Source organism: Orycteropus afer, unplaced genomic scaffold (genome assembly GCF_000298275.1).
Source record: "Orycteropus afer afer isolate SDZICR_OR568_19922 unplaced genomic scaffold, OryAfe1.0 scaffold00044, whole genome shotgun sequence".
Lineage (NCBI taxonomy): Eukaryota > Metazoa > Chordata > Mammalia > Tubulidentata > Orycteropodidae > Orycteropus > Orycteropus afer.
The window spans coordinates 14,263,783-14,289,154 of NW_006921631.1; the positions used below are offsets into that span (position 1 = coordinate 14,263,783).

Genomic DNA, 25,372 nt, shown 5'->3' on the forward strand with positions numbered 1-25,372 from the left:
AATTCACGTTGCTTGGTTCTACAATTGATGCCAATGGAAGCAGCAGTGAGGACATTAGACTATGTATAATACTGGGCAGGTCAACCATGAAGGAACTGTTTTAAGTGCTGAGGAGCAAGGATGTCTCCTTGAGGACTAAGGTTCACCTGACACAAGCCATGATATTTCCAATTGCCTTCTATGCATGTGAGAGCTGAACAATGAATAAGGAAGACTGAAGAAGAGTTGATGCTTTTGAGCTGTGGTGTTGGCAAAGAATGCTGAAAGTATGTGGACTGCCAAAAGAACTAACAGGTCTGTCTTGGAGGAAGTGCAGCCAAAATGCTCCTTGGAGGCGAGAATGGCCAGACTTTGTCTCACATACTTTGGTCATGTTGTCAGAAGGACCATTCCCTGCAAGAGGATGCCATGCTTGGTAAGGTATAGGGCCAATGAAAGAGGGGAAGGCCTTCAATGAGATGGATTGACACAGTGGCAGCAGTGATGGGCTCAAGTATAGCAAGGATCATGGAGCTGGCTTAGGACCAGGCAGTATTTTGTTATGCTGTGCATAGGGTTCCTATGAGTAGGAGATGGCTCAATGGCACTTAACAACAACAACAACATGCTGAGCAAATGATCCAAGAAGCTGAACTATATTAAGAAGAACACAGCATCAGGATTGGAGGAAGATTTATTAACAACCTGTGATTTGCAGATAACATAACTTTTTTTTGGTGGAAGCAAAGAGGAATTGAACACTTATTGATAAAGATCAAAGACTGTAGTCTTCAGTAAGCATTTCAAATCAACATAAAGAAAACATAACTCCTCACAACTGGACCAATAAGCGACATCATGATAAATGGAGGAAAGATCAAGGTTGTCAAGGATTTCATTTTACTTGGATCCACAATTAAAATCCATGGAAGCAGCAGTCAAGAAATCAGACATCCTATTGCACTGGACAAATTTGCTGCAAGTTGTTGTTGTTGTTATGTGCCGTCGAGTCAGCCCCGACTCATAGTGACCCCTCCTTGGGTTTCCAAGGCAGTATCACTACGGAAGTAGGATTGCCCAACCTTCCTTCTGAGGAGTGGCTGGCGGGTTTGAACCGCCAGTCTTCTGGTTAGCAGTCAAGTGCTTTAGCCACTATGCTGGGAGCAAGAGGCAGAGCTAAAGCTCAAGGTTGAGGGGCTTTCACCCAGCCCCTAGAGTTGGCACTTTGAACTCAGACTTCTAGCCCCCTAAACTGTAAGAGAATAAACTCCTGTTTGTTAAAACTACCCATTTGTGGTATTTCTGTTAGAGCAGCTCTAGGTAACCAAAACAGGCATCTAATAACATCCCTTATGAACATAGATGCAAAAATTTTCAAATAGATTCTAGCCAACAGAGTTCAGCAACGTATCAGAAAAAAAAAAAAAAAAAAAATCATGCACCATGATCAAGTGGGGTTCACACCAGGATTACAAGGGTGGTTCAACATTAGAAAATCAATCAATGAAATCTACCATGTAAATTTAAAAAACAAAGGAAAAATCATGATCAAATCAGTTTATGCAGAAAAGTCATTTGACAGTTCAATTCCCTTTCCTGATAAAAACTCTCGGAAATATAAGAATGGGGGGAAATTCCTCAACATATTTAAGAGCATATATGCAAAACCAACAGCCAACATTATATTCAACAGAGAAAGGCTGAGAGCCTTTCCTTTGAGAATGTAAATGAGACAAGGACACCCATTATTACCACTCTGATTCAGCATTGTACTGGAAGTCCTAGACAGCACAAAAGGCAAGAAAAAGAAAAAAAAAGTATCTTAATTGGAAAGGAAGAAGTAAAACTATCTTTATTAGTAGATGACATGAGCTTATACATAGAAGACCCTAAAGATTCCACAAGAAAATTGCTGGAACTAATAGAAGAATTTAGTAACATTGCAGGTGTAAGATCAATATACAAAAATCAATTGGGTTCTTCTATAGTAACAAAAGGAGCTCTGGTAGCATAGTGCCTAAGGCACTTGACTGCTAACCAGAAGGCTGGTGGTTCAAACCCACCAGCCATTCCTTGGAAAGAAGAGGGGGCAATCTACTTCTGTAGTGATACTGCCTCAGAAACCCAAGGAGGAGTCGCTTTGAGTTGGATCTGACTCAATGGCACATAACAACAACATAGTAACAGAGACTATTCCAAAAAAGAAATTAAAAAAAATACCATTTACAATAGCCCCTAAATTGATGAAGTACCTAGGAATTATCCTAACCAGTGACATTAAAGATTTGTATAATGAAAAATTTAAACTTTGCTACAAAAGGCTAAAAAAGACCTACAAAAATGGAAAGACATCCAGTGCTCATAGATTGAAAGACTTAATATAGTGAAAATGTCAATTCTGCCTGTAGTGATCTACAGATAACAGTGCAATCCTGCTACAAATCCCAACACATTCTTTACAAAAATGGAAAACTAATAACTAACTTCATGTGGAAAAGAAAGAAACCCTAAATAGACAATGCAATATTGAGGAAAAAGAATAGACCAGGATGCCTTACACCTCCCCAATATCAAAACATACTATGCAGCTACTATAATCAATACAGCCTGACTTTGGTCCAATGATAGGCATAGACTAGTGGGACGGAATTGAGGACTCAGAATTAAATCCAGCTATCTACTGATTATTGACAAGGGGTCAAACTCCATTCAGTGGGACAGAAACAGTCTTTCTAATAAATGGTACTGGCAAATTTGGATCTCCACCTGCAGAAAAATGAAACAAGACCCATATTTCACACTACATACAAAATTGAACTCAAAATGGATCAAAGACCTAAATGTCAAACCTAGAACCATGAAATTCCTAGAAGACAACATAGAAGAATACTATGGAACCTAACCTTTTATAAAAACAGAATAACAAATATTACAACAAATGTACAAATAGAAAAAGACAATATAGATAAATGAGACCTCATAAAAATTTGAAATGCATGCTTATCAAAAGACTTTATCAAAAGAGTATGTAGACAACCTACAGACTAGGGAAAAAATCTTCAGAAATGATTTATCAAATAAGGGGCTAATCTCTAAAATCTATAGAATACTACAACAATTCAACAACAAAAAGACAACCAAATCACAAGATGGGCAAAGAAGACCTCCAAGCAGCCAACAAACATATGAAAAGATGTTAACATCACCACTGTTAGAGAGATGCAGGTCAAAACTACAATGAAATAGCATCTTACCTAGCTAAAATAGTACTGATAAAACAGATAACAACAAATGTTGAGAATGATGTAGGGAGATTGGAACTCTTATCCATTGCTGGTAGGACTGTAAAATGGTCCAACCACTATAGAAAACAGTATGGCACTTTCTCAAAAAACTATATATAGAACTACCATCACACTCCTAAGTATATACCCTGTTGTTGTCTTGTTGTTGTTGTGATCTCTGACTCATAGAAACCCCTCCTTGGGTTTCCAAGCCAGTATCACTCCAGAAGTAGATGGCCCAATCTTCCCTCTGAGGAGTGGCTGGTGGGTTTGAACCACCAACCTTCTGGTTAGCAGTCAAGTACCTTAGGCACTACGCCACCAGAAATACCCTACAGGCCTAAAAATAATGACCTGAATAGACACGTGCACACATTTATATAGCAAATAAGTGGAAACAGGTGAAATGCCTACCCACAGATGAGTGAATAAGCAAATTGTGGTACATACATATAATGGAATACTACGCAACCATAAGTAACAATGATGAGTTCCTGAAACATATACTATTGCTGGAACTGGAGGGCATAATGCTATGTGAAATAAGTCAGTCACATAAGAAAAAATATTTATTTTTGGTGATGGGAAAAGTGACACTGAATGTGGATATACAGCACAACCAAAGTAAAAACAAGTGTCTGAACACTTAGGGAGAGGTATAGGCATATTGCTATGCAGGTGTTTGCAGAGGTGAAAACAGAATCATCTATATGTACATGTAAATATATATATGTGGATGTAGATACATATATTCTTTGAAGACACAAATACGAATACTTCTTGTTGTTATATGCCCTCAAGTTGGAGCCGACTCATAGCGACCCTTCCTTGGGTTTCTGAGGCTATATCGGTATGGAAGTAGATTGCCCCATCTTCCTTCTGAGGAGTGGCTGATGGGTTTGAACCACCAGCCTTCTGGTTAGCAGTCAAGTGTCTTAGGCACTATGCTACATATAACTAAACACCTTCCGAGACTAGTTTTCTGGATTTGAAAGCTTAGAAGCATATTCTGTCATAGGACAACTCAGTCAACTGATACAACAATTCACAACAATCATGATCTGTGTCCTAATGAAGTGAGTAGAGTCTGGAGTCTTAAAAGCTTGCAAGTAGCCATCTAAGATACAGCTATGGGTCTGTACTCACCAGGAATAAAGCAGCAAGAAAGTAACCAAAAGCTTGGAGAAGAAAACAAGTTTACATGAACCACAACCCCATCTACCCTGAGACAAGAAGAACTAGATGGTACCTAGCTATCTCCACTGATTGTTCTGATCAGAGTCACAATAGATAGTCCTGGTTAGAATGGGAGAAAAATATACACAGAACTCAAATTCTTTTTTTTTTTTTTTAATTGTGATTTGGGTGAAAATTTACAGAGCAAATTCACTTTCCATACAGCAGTTCACCTACACTTTGTCTCATGACAGTGACCACAATTTACCACAATGCAATAGCTCCCCTCCCACTTCCTCCCTATAGCTACCTCTTTCTTGTGTTCATCCCTCCATGCACTCCTGCCCCCTGAGCTGTCTCCCTGTGCATAAGCAGCCCTTCTTCCTCCCATGATTGTTTTCTCCAAAGAGTGTATCTACCTCAGGTAAATAGAACTCAAATTCTTTAAAAAAAAAAAGCAGACAAACTGGAACAGTGGAGAACAGAGGACTCCCTGAGACTGTCACCCTGACACACTCTTTAAACCAGAACTGAGCCTATTGCCTGAGATCCCTTTTAGCAAAATAGCAGAGTTGCACACAAAAGAAAGGATATTACCTGAAAGATCAATGCTTTACTTAAAAACTGTATGAGACTAAAGGTCAACACTACTCAAAAGCAAAGATGTTAAGGTAAGGGAGCAGGTAAACTAGAGCACTGGAAATGGAATAAACAGAACCCAACTGAAGAAAATATTGACAAACTATTATAAATTTAACTAATGTCATTGAACATTTGGTGGAGAAATTGACAAGTGGAGATCTAACTTGTGTAAACTTTCACCAAAACCTTAATAAAGCATTAAAAAAAAAAAAAACCCTGAGTGATAGATGCTTGGCTGGATTTGTATCTTTGTAAATTTTCATTTAAATATTTTGTTAGCACTTAGGTGTGCTTCCTATTAACTGCCTTAATTAATATAAAGTTTTTAACACATTGTACTCTCTCTCTTTCTTTTCTTTTTCTTTTTTTTGTTAAGCCTTTATCTTACCTCTTTTTTGGAATAGTGTGTGAAAAGGAGAGCCAAGTAAATTTTCTGCCAACTTCCATTCTCTTCTCTACCTTTCTGCAGTTAAAACTAGTCACCCAAAGGGTTTCTTCTATCTCTATTCACCAATTAGAAGCTACTTGTTAACCCTACTGTCCTGGAGGCTTGCCAATAAGAAGCTCTGGACTTGTGTTTTCCTCCTTCATCACCTTGCTCCCACTTCCCTAAAGGGCCTTGAAGCTCCCTACCTGATTGGAAGGTGATCTCACTGAACATCATCCAGGTGTCAGCAAAATGGTACTGGCACTTAATGGCACTGGCCATACGGTGGTGGAGGGGCACAGTGACGAATCGAGCACTGGGGTTGACGTCATCCAGGACAAGGGGGAAGGAGACAGCGTTAGGTTCCCACTCATTGGCTTCAGAGCGGAAGTAGCATTGTACCTCCTTAAAGATCTTCACACCTTTAGCAAACATATTGTTGCAGTGGACCTGGCAGAGAAAGAGGTATGTGAGTGACAGGTTAATATTGCTAGGTGGCATGGGAACATAATGCTAGCTTACCTAGTAAGACACTAAACCTGCATGCTTCTCTGAGCACCACCTGTAGTGTATAGTTGGTGCTCTGCAGTCTTCTGGATTTTTCCCTTCTAGTGACTTTACAGTGGAGGTGATATGTTGCTCAAGGCTTATAAACCTGGGTTTCAACCCCAGTCACCTCCATGCAACTATGAGTCCCTGGCCACCTCCCTTCACATTGCAGAACTGCAGTTTCCTCATCTATTAAATGAGGACAGGATCAGCATCCTCTCAGGTCCTCCCTTACCTTTAACACTCTGAGCCTGTAACCTCTCAAGCACACTTGTAGTCTGCTTGAAATTGAGCTATCTTGAACTAAGAGGAAGATCACTATAGTACTTCCTTCTAAGTACATTCCTTCTCAACAAATTTTGGTGAGAAACCTGAAATCATATTATTGTTGTTGTTAACTGTGGTCAGGTTAGCCCCAAGTCATGGTGACCCCATGGACAATGGAACAAAAAAGCTGCCCAGTCCTACATCATCCCCATGATGATCCATAGTGTGACTCATAGGGTTTTCATAAACCCATTGTGATCCATAGGGTTTTCATGGAGAATGTTCCATGTGCACTGGAAAAGAATGCATATTGTGCTATCGTTGAATGAAGTGCTCTGTAGATGTCTATGAAGTCAAGTTGGTGGATTGTATTGTTTAACTCTTCTGTGTCTTTGTTAGTTGCTTTCCAGTTGTTCTATCTTTCATCAAAAGTGGTGTATTAAAGTTTCCTACTATGACTATGGAGTCATCTATTTCTCTTTTCAATTTTAATAAAGTCTGATTTATGTGTTTTGGGGCTCTTTCATTGGGTCCATAGATATTCATCATGGTTATATCTTCTTGTTCGATTGGTCCTTTAATCATCATATAATGTCCTTTCTTGTCTTATATGGTGGTTTTTGTCTTAAAGTAAATTTTGTCAGAAATTAATATTGCAACTCTTGCTCTTCTACAGTTCCCATTTGCTTGATATATCTTTTTCCAATCTTTGACTTTTAGTCTATTTTTGTCTTCCTAAGGTGTGTCTCTTGTAGACAGCATATTGATGGGTTATGTTTTCTTATCCAGTCTGCAACTCTCTGTCTTTTGAGTGGTGCATTTAATCCATTTACATGCAGTGTAATTATCGACAAGTATGAATTGGTTGCTGTCATTTTGTTATCTGTTTTTTTGTGGTGATTCTGGTTTCTTTGTTCCATATAATTTTCTGTGCTGAGCTCATTTTGTTTATGAATTGTGTTATCATTTCCTTCATTGATGTTGTTTTAGTATTTGCTAAATATTTGTGCTGGTGCTCTTTTTTATTCTGATGTGAAGGTTTATCATTTTTCTTTGAGATTACCCTGTGACTTACAATTTTCACCATGAGTTTAGAAAAGTCCATTCTATCTTGCAACTCTCTTAACTTCCTCACCATTTAGAAGTTCTGCAACTATACTATTTTTTTCCCTCCTTTTGTTTTGTAGTTGTCATCATTTGCCAATTGATGTCTCTGATTCCCTGTTTACAATCTCGTAAGCTTATTTTACTCTGAATACTTCCATAACTGGGTTGGTTTCTGGGTTATGTCATCATGTGTATTAATGGTTGGTTGTTGTTTGCTATTATTGGTTCTCTGTCCAAAGGACTCCTTTTAGTATATTTTGTAAGGTTGGTCTGTTTTAATACATTCCCTTAATTTCTGCTTATCTGGAAATCTCTTAATTTCACCATCATATTTGAGGGACAATTTTGCTGGGTATATAATTTTTGGTTGGAAATTCTTTTCTTTCAGGATTTTATATATACCATGCCTTCTCACTTTGATGGTTTCTGCTGAGAAAGCAGAGCTTAGTCTTATTGGTTGTCCTTTGTAAGTAACTTTTTGTTTTTCCCATGCTGCTTTCAGGATTCTGTCTTTGTCTTTGGTTTTGGTGAGTTTGATTATGAAATGTCTTGGTGATTTTCTTTTGGGGTCTGTCCTGTTTGGGGTTCGTTAGACTTCCTGAATGGATATATTCTCATCTTTCATCATAACAGGGAAGTTCTCTTCCAACAAATCTTGAACAATTTTCTCTGTGGTTTTATTTGTCTCTTCCTATTCTAGAATTCTGATTACATGTAGGTTATTTCTTTTGATGGTATCCCACATGAACCTTAGGCTTCATTTTGTTTTGATCTTTTCTGATTGATCCCTTTCCAAAAAGTATTCAGGTATTTGTCTTCAATCTCATTAAATCTGTCTTCCATTGATTCAATTCTACTCTTTTGCCTTTTCAATGTATTATCTGTTTCTGAAAATTTAATATTAATCTTCTAGATTTCTATCTTTAGATTTCATATCATTTCTAATTTTTCATTTACTTTGTCATTTTGTTATTGTATTTTCTTCTGAAATTGTTCTAGGGTTTTGTCTGTGTTTCCCATAATTTTGTCTGTTTTTCTTATATCTCTCAATCTGTTGCAGGTACTTAAATATAATTCTTTTGAACTCCTTGTCAGGAAGCTCTGATGCTACTTCTTCCTCAGGGATGTATTCTAGGTCTGTATCCTGCTCCCTTGTTTCTACTGCTTTATTTTGCTACATTGTGTGGACTGTGATGGTCTGTCGTCTCCAAGACATTGTGACTTTGTTGTATTTATCTTTAATTGGTGACTGTATGTTGGAGGGATTCACTCAAGATTTTCATTTTCTTTGTGTTGTTTTTTGATGTATCTGAGTAAGCAGGGTGCTGTGCTCCTCTATTCAATATTTGGCAACACTTTGTATTCCCCACCTGTCTCCTAGTGGGTGTTATAGAGAATTAGGGTGGCTGCACAGATCTCTGTTAACTATTTGTGAAGAGTAGTTAAGGGTGAGTCAGGCTCTTATTGGAAGTCACATATAGTTAGCCAGTTAGTGCAAAAGGAAGTGGTGGCCTTCACTCAGTAAGTGGAGCTGCAGGAGATGTGGGTGTGGTTGCGTCATATGGGCACAATTGCTTTCTCCCACTCAGTTAGACAAAAACAACAATAAAAAAACATCAAAAAAGTAAAAGCAAGAGGACAAAAAACATGAACACCAAAGAGAGAAAAAAGAATTTTTTTTTTTTTTTAAAAAAAGGAAAGGCAATAAATGAGAGAAAATACTTAAATAAATGAAAAGGCAAAGAAATATGAATAGAAAAAGGGGAGGAAAACCCACAGTATCTTCAGGGGAGGGGGAATAAGAGAAAAGAGGTAGAGAAAGAAAATAATGAAGGGAAATATGCAAAGGGAAATCAAGGAATGGGGAGAACCACAAGAAAGATAAAAATGGGAACCAGGAAACGGGAAGAGAGAAAAAGCTGAAAATTAGAACCTGGGAAGGGAAGAAGAATGAATAATAATAAAAAGGACCAAAACAACAACAAAAAAAGAGAATATGAATTTTAAAACAGACAAAAACAAACAAACAAAAATCTGGGCAGGGTGGGGCAGGCCACCCAGGCTCCATCAGATGGAATTCCTGCTGGCCCAGAAGGTGGATGGGAGTAAGGGATGGCCACACCTCTGTTCACCAAGAGGGTGTAGGGTTATAAGAGTGACAAGGGAAATATTACATTTTTCCAGTCCTCGGTGTCCAGTATGTCATTGCTGTCTCCAGCAAGTGGAGTCTATTCTTAGGTCCCTGCAATCTGAGAAAACACTGTCACCTTAAATATCCAAAATGGTCAAACTGCTTGTAAGCATTCAAAATGGCTGCACTGTCTGGGCAGCCAAAAGTCCACAGCTCAGTTTGTCTCATTCTTCATTGTTTCCCCTTTTATTCACCAGCCACTGGTGCAGTTCTTTGTGTAGCCCCTGGTTAGCAGGGCTGATTTTTAGGTTAATTCTTAGGTCCTAACACAACTTGGCAATATCCAAGCTGTCCATGCCGTTGGTATCACTGACAGTCCACAGCTCCATATGTCTTCTTTTTCGGTGTTTTCATGCAGGTTCTTCTACTAGTTGGAGTTTAGTCCACTTCCGTATCCTTCCTTTAAAAGCTCAGAACTTCAGTATTATCTTCAGTATCTGTGTTAATTGGTTTCTCTTTTCTTGGTTGAAGAGGGCCTATGTAGTTTGTCTGCATATTCTGCCACTCCGCCATCTTACCAGAACCCTGATCCATAGGATTTTCATTGGCTTGTGTTCAGAAGTAGATTGCCAGTCCTTTCTTCCTAGCACATCTTAGTCTGAAAGCTCTACTGAAACTTGTTCAGTATCATAGCATGACTCAAGCCTCCACTGACAAACAGGTCATGGCTGTGTGTAACGTGCATTACTAGGAATCAAGCCTGGGTTAGACAACTCAATTCATCTTTCTTTTTAGAAAACTCATTTCAAGTGTCATGCTTATCCAATACATTTTTTTTTTTAATCCAGTGCCACAGCACTTTATCATTTCTCTCCATTAAGTTCAGATTATATAAAGCCATCTGGTAAGGGCATCAAATCTTCCTCATAGATATTTCATGGATAAGAAAAAAGATCCACTGGAGATAAGCTGATGTCCACTAGCTTGCTGCCACAGCCACTTCACCAGCTTAAGCATATGACTTTTAAAGGTCATCAGGAACAAAAATTTGAGAATATTTTTTTCCTGTAGCAACTTGCTATGTTCAACCTTCAACAAATGAAATGTAACTAACTTAGGTCCCTGGTGGTAGTTTAGTAACACTTCCTCTGGTTCAGATCTATGTAGAAAATGAAGTATTGTTGTCACCAGCACATAACAACAACCACAACAACATTCTCTGAATATAAAGACTTAATAGATTGTAAAAGCATCACTATCATTCTAAGGATATATTTCCTGTTTTTGTTTTAATGTTTGGCTTAGGGCCCTGAATTACAACCCTTTGATTGTCTTCAAAACCCTTCTCTGGTTTCTGGAGAGTCAGTATGAAACCATCATTCAGAATTTCTTTTCAGCTGAAGAAGAAAGCAGCATGAGTATAGAAACTTAATGACTAGAGAAACAAGCCAGAGATCATTTTAAAAATAGGATTCATACAATATTAAAGTCAGTGGAGACCTTTAAAATCATCTAGTCCAACTCTGTACTCACTAATGATGAGCTGGGGCTCAGCGAAGTTGTGACTTTCTCATGGTCAGTCAACAGCAGTCCTGAACCTTAGACTCTAAGTCCAGTGCTCTTTCCACATACCATGCCATAGCAATAGAGCAAATCACCCTAACTTTTCCATTTAGATTTTCCCCAAAATGTTTTAATAATGAAAACATATGTTAATACCTTCCTTGGGATGAATTAACTGTTCCAGTTTATTGAACACAAGTCAATGGAACAAGACTTGAAAAAAATCAAAGAAACATCATCTACAGCTTTAATAGATTTTTCAGATGTTTTAAAATCTGCACAGTGTTGGATAAGTGGCCTGCAGAGAAGGTAGTAATCTTTCCCACAGATGTTTTGGGAGTTCTCCTGGAATGCAAATAATTAGCATAGGATTTCATTCTCATGTGGATTTACATATTTATTTAATGAATACAATACATTTTTAAAATAGATTTAAACTATTCTTTAGGAAAAAGAAGCAGTGATTTCCCTAGGAGGCAAAAATTAATCTCTGAAAGACATCTTTTACTTATTTGTCTGAGAAAAATTAAGATATGCTGGAAATCTGTTTGGCCTTAAAAGCAGTAGATCTGAATCAGTTCTTAAAAGTTTCTGGCATTTTCTCACTACAGAACATGTTTTTAATAATTTTGACCTGTGATAAACTAGTTAAACAAGAGCTGCTGGAAATTGGTGGGGACTCAGGAAAACCAAAGTCTATTGACTAAATATTACAACTTTATGGGGAGTTTAAAATATATTTTATTATTTGTAGAACTAGAAATTCCTCAATTTTTAATTTGATATAATATGTTCAAAGGTACATATGCATAGAGACATTATTCAGCAATATAAATAAATACTCTCTGAAAGCATATTTACCCTCTTATCCTTAGGAAAATTTTGAAGAAAAATATATTATATAAAATTGTGCACACCTAGGTTTTACCACTGCCATAGAACCCTCCTGGAACACTAAATGAGGCATATGTTGATCTTTCTATTCTCATCTTAAATGTTTGTTCATTGAACTGTTGCTGTTGTTGTTAGGTACACTTGAGTCAGTTCTGACTTGTAACTCCATGTACAGCAGAATGGAACACTGCCAGGTCTTGTGCCATCCTCACAGTCATTGCTATATTTGAGCCCATTGTTCCATTCACTGTGCCAGTCCATCACATTGAGAGTGTTCCTCTTTTTCACTGATCTCCGACTTTACCAAGCATGATGTCCTTCTCCAGGGACTGGTCCTTTCTGATAACATGTCCAAAGCACATGTAATGAAGTCTCACTATCCTTGCTTCTAAGGAGCATTCTGATTGCACTTCTTCCAAGGCAGATTTGTTCTTATGGCAGTTCATGGTACAGTCAATATTCTTTGCCAACAGCATAGTTCAAATACATCCTTGGAAGGAAGATGGGCAATCTACTTCCGTAGTGATACTGCCTTGGAAACCCAAGGAGGGGTTGCTATGAGTCGGGTCTGATTCCATGGCACATAACAACAACAATAACAATTCCTCTTTGGTCTTCCTTATTGTCCAGCTTTCACATGCATATGAGGTGATTGAAAATACCATGGCTTGGGACAGACACACTTTTGTCCTGAAAGTGACATCTTTGCTTTTTAATGCTTTAAAGAGGTCTTTTGCAGCAGATTTGCCCAATGCAATATGTCATTTGATTTCTTGACTGGTGCTTCCATGAATGTTGATTGTAGATCCAAATAAAATGAAATCCTTGACAACCTCAGTCTTTACTCTGCTTATCATGATGTTGCTCATTGGTCCAGTTGTGAGGAGTTATGTGTTCTTTATGTTGAGGAGTAATCCATACTGAAGACTATAGTTTTTGTTCTTCATCAGTAAGTGCTATAAGTTTTCTTTGCTTTCAGCAGGCAAGATTGTGTCATCTGCTTATCACAGGTTGTTAATGATTCTTTCCTCCAATCCAGATGCTGCATTTTTCTTCATATAGTCCAGTTTCTCAGATTATTTGCTCAGCCTACAGATTGAATAAGTATAGTGAAAGGATATAACCCTGACACACACTTTTTCTGATTTTAAACCATGTAATATCCCCTTGTTCTATTCATACAACTGACTCTTAGTCTATGTACAGGTGCCTTATGCACACAACTAAGTCTTCTGGAATTCCTATTCTTCACAGTATTATCCATAATTTGTTATGATCCACAAAGCTGAATAACTGCATAATCACTAAAATATAGACAAGCATCTTTCTGGTATTCTCTACTTTCAGCCAAGATCCATCTGATATCAGGAATGATATCCCTCATCCCACGTTCTTTTCTGAATCTAATTTGAATTTCTGACAGTTCCCTGTCAAAGTGCTGGTGCAATCATTTTTTAATTAGCTTCAGCAAAATTGTGCTTTCATGTGATATTGATGATATTCTTCAATAATTTCTGTGTTCACCTTTCTTTGTAATAAGCAAAAATATACATCTCTTCCAGTCATTTGGCCAGGTAGCTATCTTCCAAATTTCTTGGCATAGCTGAAGAGAGCTTCTAGTGTTGTATCCATTTATTGATCATTTAACTAATAGCTATTAATGCAATTAGGAAATATTATCACATTAACATTGGGAAATAACATAATAGATATGCATTTTTATTTTTACTCCTAGGCTTATGTAAAGAATAACAAATTTTTATTTACTAAGAACCCATAATGATAACCCAGATATCCTTCTAGATCCACATATCATCCTGCATATCTCCTTTTGCAAATAAATAGTGTCTGCCCATCTGAACTGCAAATTGTCCCAAGGTAGGGACTATAGCTTACACATCTGTGTACCTCCGGGTCCTAGCATAATGCTATGTATGCTCTAAATACTGTTGATAAATTATTTCAGAAGAAGATAGATCAAAGGATGGATGAATTTAGAATGAAATATTGAGGCTGAGGATGGTATATAAATAGAGGTAGAGGTACTATTAATATTAATAACAACTGCTAGCCATTAACATTCTGCACACAACTATTAATGGAGAGAAAGAACAGGTAAAGAGGGACCCATGTGTGAGGTCAGATTCAAGTGTGCACTCTCTTTATTGAGGCTTATATGATGTCCCCTCATGTTCTTTCAAAAACCAGTAAGAGTTAAATGTTAACCACATAAGCTCCTAGGGTCTCTTTTTTTACATCCAGGAAAAAGAAAAAAAAAAAAAAAAAACACTTTTATTTCTACTCATAGGTCTTCAGTTTTCCTGTTGTTTTTGTTGTTGTTAGGTGCCATTAAGTCGGACCCGACTCATAGCAACCCCCCTTGGGTTTCCCGAGGCAGTATCACTACGGAAGTAGATTGCCCCATCTTCCTTCCGAGTCAGTTTTCCTGGAGGTTAGAATTCAGGTTTGACATCTAATCTGGTCACTTTATGCATGGATTTTTCTTCCCTTCCATAGTTTTCTCTGTGAGAGGTACTTGGGATTACATAAGAGAAAAAGAAAACAATCATTTGATCTAGGTACCAGGAAACCTTCATTTTATTAACAGAAATGTTGTTAACTCTTATACCAAGGTGTAGTTCTTCTGAGAGACCCTGATTCTGAGAAAATGAAAATCGGGCATTACTCCACTTCCTCTAGCTCTTCCCAGTTGTCTGCCTTTACCGTGCGCCATCCAACCACTCAACAACATCCATCTACTCCAGTTCTTTTTCTTAACTGCTCTGTGATAATAAATTGGTAAAATAACTTCACTATTACATTAACCATCATTTTTTAAAATATTTTACTTTCTCCCAGGTAAAACATTTGTATTTGAAAACACACTTTTGAGAGATAATATTTAAGCAAAAACAAGCAAATAAAAAAAATCTAATAATTTAAATTTTAGGTCTTAACTGCAGGCTTGATTTTAAAAGCCCCTCCCACTTTGAGTCCCACCTACCGGGTAACCAATTCCTATACCTGGGAAGAGTCAGATGTCATAAAGATGTCACCCTGAGACCTGGGACTGAGGTCTAGAATCCAGATGTTGAGCCAAGCTGAGAGTAACAGCTGTTCCTTCTGCCTGGCTTCAATCTCTGTGCCAAGTTTTTGTTTATAGTTAAGAAAGTGCTATAGGCTAATGTCCTATTCTTGTCCATCACATCTCTTTCTACTCAAGGTGGCAGAGATATTTCTAACTATGCACTGTTAGAGTATGCAGTACAGGATATCATTTGCTCATTTACAAACATATATTTAGCCAGCATATACTAACACCAGACATTAGAGTGCAGAGCTTATACAATAGTGTCACTACCTCAGAGAAGCTTGAGGTCAGAGAATCAGATACATACCCAGATAAGTGACAATAGATGTGTTGCTACAACAGATAAGAAGCAAATAGTTCTATGAATACAAGAGTTTGGAACCTTATATTATGGTTTTTCAATGAGGGAGGGATGAGGACACAAAACCATTAGTGGAGTTGAAGTTGTTATTAGATGCTGTCAAGTTGATTCTTGACTCAGTGATCCCATGTAACAGAGTGGATCTCTGAGAGTTTTCTAGGCTGTAATCTTCACTTGAGTAGATCACTAGGTCTTTTTTTCCATGGAGCCATTAGGTGGGTTTGAACCACTAACGTTTCTGTTAGCAACCAAGTGGTTAGTCTTTGTATCACCAGAGCTCCTTCATTAATGGAGAGTGGTTGAAAATACAAACCCTCCCTCATCCTACATTGAGAATCTGAGTTGCAATGTGCCACGAGAGTTCATATCTCTTGGTGTGTTGGGCAGGGCCATATTAAGACTTTGGTGGATCCCTTCCTCTATTAAAAAATAATAATAATAATAATAAATCCTGTTTTACAACTATGTTGGTAAAAAGATGAATATATCCTTTGTCCCCAAAAGTCATTTTTTCTTTAAACATTTTCACAGGCCTCAAAAGTATTGTGGGCCTTAGACACTGTGCCTATTATATCTAATGCATATATCAACTCTGCTGTTGGAATAACAACAGCAGCAAAAAATTGAGAACCAATGACTTAATCTAACTCTCCTAGCAAGAAATGAAGAAATAAGACCAGAGAGATAAGTGACTTGTACCATGCATATAGGTAGTCAGTAGCAGAATATGTATTTGAATCTAGGCCTGCTGGTGTTAGCCCAGGTTTCATTCTTCTTTATTTTAATTTTTGCAGTGTTTGCTCCCCTCCCCTAGCTTAGGGTTCTTTCTAACCAGTCTTTTCTCTACCATGCTTTTCTTTTGGCCTCCTTGAAGACATTTCACCATACCACCTTAGTCCACTGACCTTCATGGTAGTGAAATTCCTGATGCGGTCAAATTCAAACATGATCTCAATGTAGCCATTGGTGGCGCTCTCATTCCGCCAACCCACATAGTCATAGCCAGGCCACACATGGTATTCATGAGTCTGGGTGAAGTCATCCAGGCCGGACACCCCATCTGTCAACTGCCCCAGACCTTCAGTCATGCTGGTTGGGCCAGGAGAGGAGAAGAAAAAGGGAGAGAGGAACTTGGAGTTTATCACACTTTCATGGAAAAGCTTTTGCCCAGTTTCCTCATCCCAGTGTTGTAAGAGCTGATCTTGCAAGTTGAAGGATTATGAAAAATTAAATGTATTTTATGAGGATTGACTCATTTGTCCTGTATCAATGGAGAACTCAGAATTTCCGGTAAATGAGTTTTACAAAATATTTGATGCTTATTCCTTTAGCAGTAAAACTCTTAAACAATTTTTCATTTCATTATATAAAAAGTCCCCTATAATCTATTGTCTCCTTGACTATTCATATATACTAAATATAATGAAGTTTTTATATATTTTATAACTCAGTGTATTAACAAGTGAATGAATGAATGCATGGAACGAACACTACAGTATATAGCAGCATTTTCCCCATCACTAAATAAATGGTCCCAGAGCATATTAGGAATTTTTCTCACTCTCTTTTAACTGTATGTTGTCATTGTTCATTTAATCAACTTCAAAGAAGTCAATCATGCCACCTTTATCTCATATCTCCTACCAACATGATATCAAATTAAATGGCAATATGTTGTTGTTGTTGTTGTTATGTGCTGTAGAGTCAGCCCCGACTCATAGCGACCTCTCCTTGGGTTGCTAAGGCAGTATCACTACGGAAGTAGATTGCCCAACCTTCCTTCTGAGGAGTGGCTGGTGGGCTTGAACCACCAGCCTTCTGGTTAAGCAGTCAAGTGCCAGAGCTCATATGTAATATGTAAACATGTTACATACATAAACACATATATAAGTATGTATGATATATAACTTATTAAGAAAAAAAAAAAAAAAAACACCTCAATGCCATCAAGTCAATTAGACTTATAGTGACCCCTCCTAGGGTTTCAGTATCTCTACAGAAGTAGATTGCCCAGTCTTCCTTCTGAGGAGTAGCTGGTGGGTTTGAACAGCCAGCCTTCTGGTTAGTAGTCAAATGCCTTAGGCACTATGCCACCAGAGCTCCCATATAATCTATATTATATATATATAATTTTTGCCAGTGTTAAATACTAACTTATATTTAATTTTAATTAAATTTGTAGAATGCTAGACTAATAGATTAAAATACATGGGTTTCCTAAGAGTATCAGGTATTGGATTTACTTTTGTTTTACTAACTCAGCAGCTTTTTCCACTTTTAGGATCTGTTTTGAAGGCCCAAATTCGCTGGACACCTGATTATTGAATAGAATGTAGGTGTATTTATGCTAATTTGACTACTTGAAGGACATAAAGAGGACTCTTTCCTTTTTTTATTGGAGGAACAGAGCAAGAACTTAGCACATGGAATCTTTCTGTACTCAAGTTCTGGATCTCAAGCTCTGGAAGGTATGCCAGGATTCTCCCGAATGGAGAGACTGGGATATTTGTTCTCAGTGATAACTCACGTATTCACACTCAGTGATAACTCACGTTTATTCACAGTTATAACCAATGATATGTAAAATCTGTGAATTGCAAAAAATGATTAGGTGATTATGCCAGCCTTACAGATATATTTTTAAATATATTTGTTCATTGAAAAGTGTTTGGCAAATTATAAAGTTTGACTGGCCTTATCCACAGTGACCGGAGCCTGGATCCCCCTTCCAGGGTTTTGTCATCTTTTTCTTTTCTCTACAGATCAGAAGGCTAGGAGAACATAAATTTACTTGCAATAAACATTATTTCCCATTTTGTACCCAGAAAAAAAAAAAAAATCACCATGAAAGTTTTATAAAAAGTAACACAAATTAAAAGGAATGTTTACTCAGTTTCTCCTTGGTCAAAATTAATCAAATGGAGGGAGAAATAAAGAAGGGGGGACTTTTCCTGTTCATTTTATATACTTTAGAAATTTTGAAATTATTACAAGCATATATTACTTTTGTAATTCTAAAGTGCAAAAATAACTTTTACTACTATAATTATTAATTTACTAAGACCCTGTTAAGTCAGTGGTTCGAACCCACTGCTGCTCTTGCAGGAAAAAAAAGAGGCAGTCTTCTTCTATAAAGATTTACAGCCCTGAATAACCCAATGCTGATGTTCTACTCTGCCCAACTCGATGGCAATGGGCTTTTAGTTTGAACTAGGTAGCTTGGATCTCATCACTCAGCCACAACCCAACCTGATACTGTTATCTCAATTATTAAGTGGAAGCTAATTATGCTTCACTCTCTGTAAATAATTTTGAACTTTCCTCTCAGATCCAGAGCCATTTTCCAAATTACGTGTCTTGTTTCTTCAAGTGGCTGTATATCTCAAACTAAATCCATCATCATACCCTGTTAAACTAGGATCGTCATCTAAAGTTAGCCTTTTCTTTCAGTTATACTTCTTTGTCATGTTGTCACTGAAAATACTTCATGCATAGATGTTGTTGGGTGCTGTCAAGCAGAACTTCCCATAGGGTTTTCTAGACTGTAATCTTTACAGAAGCAGATTAACAGATCTCTCTCCTGCAAAGCTGCTGAGTGGATTCGACCCACCAACATTTTGGCTAGCAGCCTGGCACTTGACAATTGTGCCACCAAGGCTCCTCTCATGCATAGTAGGCACTCAAAATATATTTGTACAATGAATAAATGACTTCCCTGTTGTTTCAGTCACTTAGATTGGTATGCATTATCTAACTCTTATACTACTGTCTTACCCCCTCCATCGAATCAAATTGCAAATGTCCCCTAAATTAATGTCTCTTTCTCATTCTCATATCCACAGTCACCATTATGACCCTGATCCTTAATTCTTTCCACTTGACAGGATTTGGAGTGATAAAATGTCCTCATTATCTCTTTTCTTCACCCAAATCTAACCTGTCTATGCTACTTGATTGGGAGCTCTGGTGGCGTAGTGCTTAAGGCATTTGACTGATAACCAGAAGGCTGGCAGTTCAAACCCACCAGCCACTCCTCAGAAGGAAGATGGGGTAATCTACTTCTGTAGTGATACCACCTTGGAAATCCAAGGAGGGGTTGCTATAAGTCAGATCCAACTAGACAGCAGCGAGTTTGGTTTTGTTTTATGCTACTTGATTAATGTGCTGGAAGTATAGCTTTAACCATGTCTTTCCTAAACTTAAAAAATTTTCAAGGACTTACACTGATGATAACATGGTAAGTATTATCATATGATGATAAGGAAGAGGAAAAGAAGAAAAAGAAGGCAGAGTAGAGGAACAAAAGAAGAAATCCTGCCCCTAACATTCAAGTTACTCCAAAATATGACATAATCTGCCTTGTTAGACTTCTCATCTACTACTTAGCTACATAAACATGGTCCGTGGTTAACTAAACTGTTGATGTTTCCTGGATAGTCCCCTAAACTTTATAACCTTGACTATTTTTCCTGATATTATTCTCATGGCCTACAATGCTATTCCAAGATTTTCTGTCTGTGAAAATTCTGCCCATTCTTTGGGGCGCATCTCATGCCTTCAGTGGTCCTTTAATCAGACAGTAACTCACACGTGTTTAACACTGTTCCCTTACAAAATACTTTTCCTCTATGTTTTTATTGCTTAAGTCTCATAGAAATCAGAAGTAATAATTACTATCATAGAAATTTCATAACTTATAGGTTACATGGATCCAGGTGTTCTCATTCCCAATGCTCTGCTTTACTCTCTCCTTTGAACCCCACAGAACTGGTAGGACATCTCTTACTTGTATCATAGTAAGTTATATTCTGTTTTTCCCCCATTCCCAACTGTGAACTCCTAAAGTTAGAATCAATGACTTCATTATCTTAGAATATTTACCATGCCTAACTTAATTCTTTGTCCATAATGACAGGTGATTATCACAGATTTACTAAACTAAACCAAATTCAACAGATCTCCAATTTCCCCTGTGCCTTTGACTAAGTGTTGATTGGGGTGAGGCGGAGTAAAATGACGGCAAGACAGGTCAATCAAGTGGGGAATAACAGTGAATAAGTAGATGTAAAGAAAAGTGACTAGGAAAAAAAGACTGGATGAGGAATCAAGTCTTCATTCAGGGGATGGAGCTGGAGAGCAGTATTTGGGAAGAGCTATAATTCCTCATTCCCTTTCTTGAGACTCTTCCTCTCTTAGCCAATAGGTACTTAATATTATCTGTTCTGGACTTCCCTATCACCTGATTTCTCTCCCAAGCTCAACCTTTGCAAATAAAGACCAGTTTAAGAAAGAAAAGTGTTAGAGTAGGCCACAGAAGAATAGTATGGCTTGGAGTGAAGTGGAATGAAAGAGACCACCTCTTATCCAACCCCAAATTGCTACTGTAGCTGTTTATAACTTCTCCACCATGGCCCTCCATTGGTCTAGTTCAGGCCAATCCACTGGTCCTTTCTGCTATTCCCAGCTCCAGCTTCTGCTAGTTAGGCCATTCATGTCCTCAGCTCTGCTTCCTTTCCACTGCTCCCTTTACCTAGAAATACTTCCTCTTCTTCAATTCTTATCTTATCTTAGATTTTTTTTGCCTGTCTCTTTTAAGCCTTACTAGTTTCCTTCTTTGTACTACTTCTAAAGCATTTTTATTTATGGATCCATTCTTCTTAAATTTATTGATCTATCCAATTTATTAATTATTCTTATTACTTCAATTATTCCAAGTCTGTTGTTCTTAGAAGCAGGCCAGTATTTGTGTGAGGCCATCTGTCCTGTTTTGCAAGTCCAAAAATATGGCTCCTATACTTAGAGTCATATCACAGTGTTTACCCTTGCTTAGGTGAAAATTGTTTTTGGTGTGATTACTCTATCTTCTAAAAATAGTCTCTAATTTCCTTGGGAATGAAGACTATGTATTTTACTTCACCTAAATTCTCCCAGAGCCTAGACAGGGACTAAATAAATACTAGTTGGCTGACTGATTAACCACTGATCCCAAGCCATGAAAAAATATTATTCCCTCCTAGTGGCCCTTTTCCCATTCTGATGATCAAGATTCCCAGAATTTACCTGTACCCAACGGCTCCATCATAGACAGAATCATTCAGATAAATGATGGACCCTCCAGGGAGTACAAACTGCTGCCCAGCTGGAGCATTGTAAGACACCAAGCCGTCTGCCAAAGGAAACACAGCTGTGTCAGTGCCTTTGGGAAGGAGATGTACTTGTGGCTCAGATGGACTACCTTAGGGAGCTGAAGCTTCAAGGGTGCAAGTTTGTGCAGTATATCCACTCAGAATTCAATACAGATACACAGGGAGCATTACTGAAGACCACTGCTCAGTGCAAGTCAGCAGAGTGACTCTGAATGCATTATTCCAGTGTGGGACCCCAAGCTCTTAGGAGCAAAACAATGCTCCTTTCTTTACTCTAACCAAGAGGGAATCACTTCATTCTAAGGATTCCTGAGCCCATCCCTTCTAATTTGATTGCCTTTACTTCCCAGGCATTGTTTTTTTTTAAGGTATCTATTATCTCCTGTTAGAGACCTACCTAGCCAGACACAGCCATAAAGCTCCACCCTCATGCACACATTCATGGAGTGATCAGTGACTGGGATGAAGCGCACAAATCTGGCCACAATGGGTGGCTCCAAGTCCTTCAGGAAAATGTCATAGGGGTTACTGTTTCCATCCAGCACCTGAGGAGAGAGAAAAGAAAGAGTGAGAAGATGCTATGAAATTGTGCTTTGTTTTACTCCCAAATTCATCACCCTTTTGATAGCCAATAGCCCCTCTCTTAAAAAAAAAAAAAAAAAAAATTATTGTGGTCAAATACACATAACATGAAATTGTCATTTTAACCATTTTCAAGTGTACAATATAGTGGCCTGTCTCCTTTTAATTCAAGGGGCAGGATTTTTCCACTCAGCTTTCCAAGCAGATGTAATGTTCTTCTCTATGCCATCTCCACACACTTCCTCCCTCTGGGTCACATGTTTACAAGAGATAGTAGGTTTGTAGCCACACATTTCCACACACAAAAACTGTGCAGTTCTTCTCCTAACCTAAGTCAGAACATAGGTCTGCATTTCTCTAATTTCTACCTGTTTCCCATGCCGGTTCCGCCAAGATATCCAGCGAGTGCCATCTCGACTGTAATTGATCTTGTACATGGGGGCAAACTCAATGCCATGGCCCCCTGCATGACGCCCCTGGGTTCCCACCAGAGTGATAAAGTGCAGGGTGTGCAAGTCAATCTGCAGAAACTCCTTCAGGTCATCAGGTTCCACTGGAATCTCAGGGCACCAGGCTCCATCCCCTTCTTCTGAGTCCAGCCTTCAGGGGTAAGGGATGGGAGAAGGGGAAAGACTATGAAATCAGAGTCATTTACCAATCCACAGCAAACAGCTGCCATGTCCTAAGGGGAGATAGCAGACTGAGACCCCAGTCTAGACTGACCTTTTGAGTTTTCCCCACTAGTCTGACTGCCACCACAGTACCTACCCTGTGATCAGTGCTCTCTCCCCAGGTTATCATGGAACCCAGGGGTAGCCATCACCAGGGAGCTAGAGGCCTTGAGATCACATGTAGCCTTCAATTTCCACCCTGATTTCTATAGAGGTCTCAAAGGAAATGAAACCCTTTATACCAACTGTGCCCTCACCAAGTCACGTTACCACCACCCATACCCTGGTTCTTCCAGCCTCAGTTTAACAAGGCTAGCCACTCTTTGTTTGGATGCCAAGTTGTAGAGTCACTGGGAGTGAGGAGGGAGAGAGAGTAGGATCTCCAGTGTGAGCTATGCTATGTGGTAGAAGTTTTATCAGCAGGATGGGCATGGAAGCCCAACAAAAAGCCATGGAAAGCCAACCTGAGAGTGAGGGGTAAGAGCATGTCATGGGAGTAGTAGATAATCTGTTTTCATTTTATTACCTCCAAGCTAAGCAACTACTGATTGTGCAATCAGTATAAGGTTTATTTTGGGAACCTCTTACCATGTTCCCTCTTCTCTGGAATGCTCACTTCTTTTCTTCCAGTAGCCACTCCCTCATAGTTACTCTCTTGCCAAGCCCACCAACCATCACTCTACTCTTTTACAAACTAAGATATGAATTATGGAGAATATTTACCAAGGTTGCTTTTATTACCCAGGTTGGTTCTTATTTTAACAGGAATCACAACTTTACTCCAAAAGAATTAGATTCTGGGAGAAAAGTAGACCCCAACCAGCAAAGTAGTTTTTGAGTAGGGAGTTTATTGCTTTAGAGAATCCCTGAAATTACACCACAAGGAACCAATCCCACTCTGTTTATGGATCAGGATCGCTCTTCTGTGCAAGATATCTTTGAGAGATGAGAGGAACTTGTTGGAAGCCTCAGTGGTTAAGACCATTGCACTTTTCACTGTAAACAATGTGTCACAGTCACCCATTGAAGAGGACCAGACTTCCTAACTCCCCATGTCTTCCATAACCTGTACCTCTCCATCTCTGCTACTCTGGCCTACCTCCAGCAGCAGTTTACAGTGAGAAGCCAGGTAAAACAAGTTCACTGCATATCAATGAACCCATTTGTGGTGTGGCTCTGGGACTTCTGTGGTTGGGATGGGGTTGCCAGAGCAGCATATGCTGCCAAGCCCTGAATTCTCTCTGAAAACATACAGAGAGATTAGACCCACTTGATGTCCTTCCCTAGTTCCCACCAGCTACTGCCAAGTACCATCCCTCTTCCCCAGCCCCTTAAGTCAGGGCTTTGTGTCCAGGAAATATGTCTAACCAAGAGCTCAGGATTTCTTGGGGTAATCATCCTCACCTTCCATATTTGGCAGCTGTGGACTCTGACCACTGACTGGAAGCCGTGATGTCCTCATCTGGAATGTGGCCTCCTGACATACCTAGAGGATAGCGGCATACAGCTGGACCAAGAGAAAACAAAGAGAAAAGAGAGGGAATACATTTATTTTTATTTCCAGAGTCCTCCAAGAAGAATATCATTGAGTGTTGGATGCGGAAGAAGGTGATTTAAATCTTCCTAAGTCTCTCTTTGACCCATTTTTATCACCCTGACTCTGTCAGACTTTTCTTCCTAGCCTTGCCTCCAAACATATTATGGTTTAGTCCTCCAAGACCTGACCATCAGTCAAACTTATCTTTTGGTCCGAACTCTGAAAAGTAATGCAATATAATGTAATATGATGATTTAGCCTTTGTATTTAATATCAACCTCAGTTGATTAAACAGGCCTATCCTGTTTCCATATCAGCATACATGCACTTCTTCTATCTTTTTCAAAACAATGGAAATTACTGCTGAAGCTCTGGTAGTGCAGTGCCTAAGGCACTTGACGCTAACCAGAAGGCTGGCGGTTCAAACCCCCCAGCTACTCCTCAGAAGGAAGATGGGGCAATCACTACTTCCTTAGTGATACTGCCTCAGAAACCCAAGGAGGGGTCGCTATGAGTCAGGTCCAACTCAGTGACACATAACAACAACAACAACAATAATATTTTATTGAGTTCTTGGTGAAAATTTACACAGCAAGTTAAGTTCCCATTTGACAATTTCCACACAAATTGTTCAATGACGTTAATTACATTTATCATAATGTGGCAACATTCTCTTTAATTGTGTTCAGCTTCTTTCCTTTCCAGTGCTCTAGCTTCCCTGCCCCTTTATCTTCTCATCTTTGCTTTTGAGTAATTGTTGACCTTTTGGTCTCATACTGATCATTTTTAAGTATAGCACCAATCTTATGGGTAATATCCTTTATTTTGTATGCTATTTTGCTAAAGGTGATCTCAGAGGACAGGGTTGGTTCTAGGTTTAAAGAGTATCTCAGGGTGACAGTCTCAGGGAGTCCTCTGTTCTTTACTCTTCCACTTTGTCTAGCTTTTTCTCCTTTTTTTTTTTT

The 25,372-nt window shown here is 38.6% G+C and overlaps 1 protein-coding gene across 1 annotated transcript in view; it reads right to left on the bottom strand.

The window, feature by feature from the left end:
• The window catches only part of DDR2 (discoidin domain receptor tyrosine kinase 2), a 72,607-nt gene extending 48,232 nt beyond the window's left edge, over positions 1-24,375 (bottom strand). Inside the window, exons 1-6 of the mRNA XM_007937756.1 lie at positions 24,275-24,375; positions 22,568-22,799; positions 22,015-22,162; positions 21,532-21,637; positions 16,377-16,560; positions 5,715-5,958 (exon numbers count right to left, since the gene is read on the bottom strand). Of these exons, the coding sequence (XP_007935947.1) occupies positions 5,715-5,958; positions 16,377-16,560; positions 21,532-21,637; positions 22,015-22,162; positions 22,568-22,799; positions 24,275-24,354 (994 nt within the window). The 5' untranslated portion in view covers positions 24,355-24,375. The remainder of the gene's footprint in view (positions 1-5,714; positions 5,959-16,376; positions 16,561-21,531; positions 21,638-22,014; positions 22,163-22,567; positions 22,800-24,274) is intronic.
• Positions 24,376-25,372: the final 997 nt, after the last annotated feature.